At 33.3% G+C, this 5,136-nt stretch overlaps 1 protein-coding gene across 1 annotated transcript; it reads left to right on the top strand.

Annotated features, from left to right (window-relative positions):
• The first annotated feature begins 1,107 nt into the window (after window positions 1–1,107).
• On the top strand, window positions 1,108–1,920 carry LOC135215932 (general transcription factor II-I repeat domain-containing protein 2A-like). Its single transcript, XM_064250887.1, has one exon. It carries the CDS (start codon window positions 1,108–1,110, stop codon window positions 1,918–1,920), a length of 813 nt encoding a protein of 270 aa, XP_064106957.1.
• The last annotated feature ends 3,216 nt before the right edge of the window (window positions 1,921–5,136 follow it).

Raw genomic sequence — 5,136 nt, 5'->3', positions numbered from 1 at the left:
ATCACTCTCTGTACAGTAAAAGAAAATAATAAATATAAACATATTACTCCGTCTTATGATATAATTACAAATAGTAAAAATGTACTATATAACACACACACACATACATATGTATGTATGTATGTATATGTGTCTGCGCGTATATAAACATATATATATATATATATATATATATATATATATATATATATATATTATATATATATATATATTGTACATACATAGACATAAAATATATATATATATACATATATATATATATATATATATATATATATATATATATATATATATGTATGTATTATTCTTTGTGTTTTCTTGTTATTGTTGAATTATCTCGTTATCTATAATCAGTTCATTCACTAAATTCATAATTTTATCACCATCCTCGAACACGAAAGCAGTCGAGACAAGAGGTGAACGCACCGTATGGCTTGTAGACAGCCATACGCGTTCACCTCGTGTAGACCGATGTCTAGACGGGAGTAACCTCGTTGTTGTGAAGGGAAGGTAACCACCTGAAGTTATATCTAAATTAATATTTATCATAATTTTGAATACTATTCTCTTTTTAAACAGATGCGAAACCTGTTTTTGTTTTTCTTGTTTTTTCTTTTTTTATTGTATTTTACATTCATAATTATGGTTTCCTAATACATCTAAATTCCAGTTTAAAAAGTTTGTAAAATGATTATTTGGCAACCTTCCAAGTTAGCCAATTTGTCTGAGCTCCGATAGTGTCTTTGCAGTCTAAAATAGGAGATATTGCCACAAGGCCAGGCATTTATCATTGTAGTGTTTTCAGATTAATTTTGCTTAGCTACTATGGCTTCTGGTACTTCTGTGGACAAAAACTCAAGTCGAAAAAGAAAGCTTGAAGATGAACATAGAAAATTTCAAGAAATATGGACAGATAAATATTTCTTTGTGGAAAACAGTGAATAAAAAATCATTTGATTGATATGCCAGAATAGTGTGGCCGTTTGTAAGGAATACAATTTGCAAAGGCATTATCTGACAAAGCACAAGCCTTATGAAAAATTTGTTGGTGAAATAAGAAAGCAGAAAATTAAATCACTAATGCAAGGTTTTCATGTGCAGAAAAATATGTTTATCCAGAAAAATAAAGAGGCACAGGACGTAACAGAAGTGAGTTATGAAATTGCAAACCTGATTGCTAAACATTCCAAGGCATTTTCAGAGGGGGATTTCATTAAAAAGTGTATTCTACTTGCTGCTCAAAAACTTTCTCCAGATGTTTTGAAAAAGTTTGAGAATATCAGTTTGAATCGTATGACAGTGCAACGTCGTATTGTTGATTTGTCGGGTGATATAGTAGACCAGTTGAAGGAGAAAAGTAAACAATTTGTGTACTTCTCCCTAGCCACTGATGAATCTACTGATGTTACATCTACGGCTCAGCTACTTGTATTTGTACGTGGTGTGACAGAGGACTTTTCTATTCATGAGGAACTCGTAGGGCTCAGTTCATTGAAGGGGCAGACAACTGGTAGTGATTTACTTAATGGACTTTTAGAACAAATTTCAGTAATTGAGTTAGATTTGGACAAGTTAGTAGGAATATCAACTGATGGGGCTCCTGCAATGATAGGCAAGCAGAATGGATTGGTGCAGCTATTAATTAAACACCTTGGAGAGCGAAAATATGAACTGAAACAATTTCATTGCATAATACATCAACAAAATTTGTGTGGAAAAGAACTGGACTTTGATCATGTAATGAAAGTTGTAGTTTCTACAGTCAATTTTATCAAGTCACGCTCAGCTTTGCATCACCGGCAATTCAAGCAATTTCTTGATGAAATTGAAGCAGAATATGGCGATTTAGTGTTTTGTCACTCAAGTAAGGTGGTTAAGCAGGGGAAATACGCTGAAAAGATTTATCAGTCTTCTGGATGAAATTGAGATATTTCTTAATGAAAAGAATAAGATGGTACCAGAACTTACAAATGCTGACTGGCTTTGTGATTTGTCATTTCTTGTAGATCTCACAAGTCATTTAAATAACTTGAATCATAAACTTCAGGGGAATAACCAACTTATTTCTCAGCTAGCCAATTATGTGACAGCTTTCGAACAAAAACTAAAATTGTTTCAGTTACAGATAGTTAAAGGAGAGTTAGGACACTTCCCAAATTACAAACTTATGTATGAGAAACACAAAGTATGCAATAGACGAGAGGCGATTTGAGGACCTAAAGAAAGAAGTCAATGATTTGAAGTTGTTCAGCAACCCCTTTTCTGTATCTCCTGATGAAGTAGAATTCGAAGCACAAATCGAACTGATTGATCTTCAGAATAATGACAGCCTTCGTACCAAGTATAATGAAGGGGACTTGCTCAACTTTTATAATTGCTTGGCCAAAGATCAGTTTCCTTATTTGAGAAACAAAGCTGCTATTTATGCAAGCTTATTTGGCTCTACCTACATATGTGAACAAACATTTAGTCTGCTCAACCAGACCAAGTCAAATATTCGTAGCAGGCTAAGTGATCAAAATCTGCACTCTGTTTTAAGACTGGCAACCACAAATTTCCATCCTAACATAAAAAAACTTGTACATGAATCTCAGTGTCAAAAATCTCATTAAAACAAAACAGGTGAGCAACTGTGTTTTTTTTATCTTTAAACATTCTACAAACTATTTATCATTTCATGCAAAATCTAGTCTAGTGGCCCTCGACTAGATATATGTTTGATGATGTGGCCCGAGTAGCTCAAAAGGTTGTGCACCCCTGCAAGTTTAGAGAATCCCGTTCTCTAGTATAATGACATGGGACCCATCTTCGATGGGTTTTTTCTAGACCTCGTGTCCTCCGTGCCATCTCAGGAGAGTGTGTGCTTTCTCCCAGTGTCGGGCGATTGGACCTATCATTACACGCGCAAACGCATATATATATATATATATATATATATATATATATATATATATATATATATATATATATATATATATATATATGTACTATATATATATATATATATATATACTATATATATATATATATATATATATATATATATATATATATATATATATATATATATGCACAAACGCATATATATATATATATATATATATATATATATATATATATATATATATATATATATATATATATATATATATATATATATATATATATATATATATAGTATATATATATATATATATATATATATATATATATATTATATATATATATATATATATATATATATATATATATATATATATATATATATATATATATATACAGACGGTTTTAAACTCCAGCCAGTCAAGAGCCACGTTACAGTGAACCCCAGACACGATGTAAATGGCCTGATGGGGTTCAGAAGATTCAGGCGTCCGCTGACTCGCTCACATGAATGAGGGGGGGAAGGGACGATTTAAAGCTATTCATTCAAACTGAACTGAGCTATTTGATTCAACGAAGTTTAAATGGCTTTCCCCTTCTTAAAGATAGAGGCGGTGTTGCCATTTGGTAATAAGCGATGATATTTTACAATATTACTTTTAAATATTTTTTAAAAGATTTTATTAAGATTTATAGTTTAAAATAGTTTCTAAGCTTATGTTGGATATAATATTGTTTGAAATATCTGATGAAAAGGGGTAACATATGAAATGCTTCATGTTTGATGTGCATCTAGAGTCTCTCTCTCTCTCTCTCAGTGCTTAGCATTTGGTCTACTTATACTACAGCTCTCTCTCTCTCTCTCTCTCTCTCTCTCTCTCTCTCTCTCTCTCTCGTGCGCACATCATGTCTTTCACAATCATTATTTATTTCTTTTTAAATCTGAACTTCACTCAAGGTATCAGGATAATAAGAAGGCGAAGAAGCATAAAGTAGCTAATATGCAAATGAAATTCAGCTTAAAAAATAAGCCCACTAAAAAGATACTTCTTGCCATACGTTCAATGAAGGTGCAGATAGCCACTGATGCTCTGTGGGCTGTATGGAATCACACAAAATGATTGTTCACACTAATATGCAATAAACTTATATGTTTTTCTTAACCTGTTAAGAGAAAGGAATTCTGTGACAGTCAAGCTATATCATGTACAAATGCATTAGCTCAGCAAAGCAAAATCATTGCATGATAGTATGAGCCCACGAAGCGGAAGATAAAGAAAAATAGAATCAGAGGAAATGATACAGCAAACAGACTGTAACCTTAAGTGGTAAACTGTGACAGGAAATGGTATCTGGCCCTACAGATAAAAGGAATCGACTTTTAATATATATATATATATATTTATATATATATATATATATATATATATATATATATATATTTATATATATATATGTGTGTGTGTGTGTGTGTGTGTGGTAGTAGCTTCTACACACAGCCCTAAGGTAACGTGACCGATTTGGGGGCTGTAATTTGGGGAAATAGAATTATATAATTAATCTCACCTTGCTGAATTGTCATCTAACTGGATTATCTTAATAGGTACATAATTTGGGAAAAAATTAAATTGATATGTCCTTATACGTGTTTATTCTGGTTCTAAATCATCGTATAAAGTTTTCCACCTTTCTGTTTCTGGGTGCCTTGACTGAGACTGTTAGTTGAGAGGCACTTAGTTTCATCTACGAGTCTATTGGCACGAGGGAATTATTCGGAGTATGAATTGTCACTTGTCACTGTCTATTCGCTTCGCACACCATACTTCTGCACTTTTTCCCTCACATCTGATTCTTCTTCTTCCCGGTTTTGCTACTGCGCCACTCGATTTCCACTCTGTCTTTCTTTCTGTCTTCTCTCTCTCTGTCTGGCCTTTTTATTAGGATGATATCTTCTTAGCACCGCCTTTGGATTTTTGGATTTTGAGTGGGTGTGGCATCGTCTGAAAGACTTCTTGTGTCTGAGTGGCTACAGACTTTATACAAAGCCGCCTTCCTGTCACTTTTTCTGTTGTGATTTGTAGACTCTTGCTTCATACCTTGGCTTCTTGGGGTTGTGTACTTGGGAAATCTCGTAGGTTATTCGCTGGGACATATTTCTGGGCTGTCCTTATGACCTGGCACCGATGGTTTGATTCGCCAAGACCCTAGGCCTACGCTTGGAAAGGGTGGAGCTTTCGAGTTCAACACTTACCC

The sequence above is a fragment of the Macrobrachium nipponense genome, chromosome 5 (genome assembly GCF_015104395.2).
Source record: "Macrobrachium nipponense isolate FS-2020 chromosome 5, ASM1510439v2, whole genome shotgun sequence".
NCBI lineage: Eukaryota > Metazoa > Arthropoda > Malacostraca > Decapoda > Palaemonidae > Macrobrachium > Macrobrachium nipponense.
This window is presented reverse-complemented; position numbering and strand designations above follow the sequence as displayed.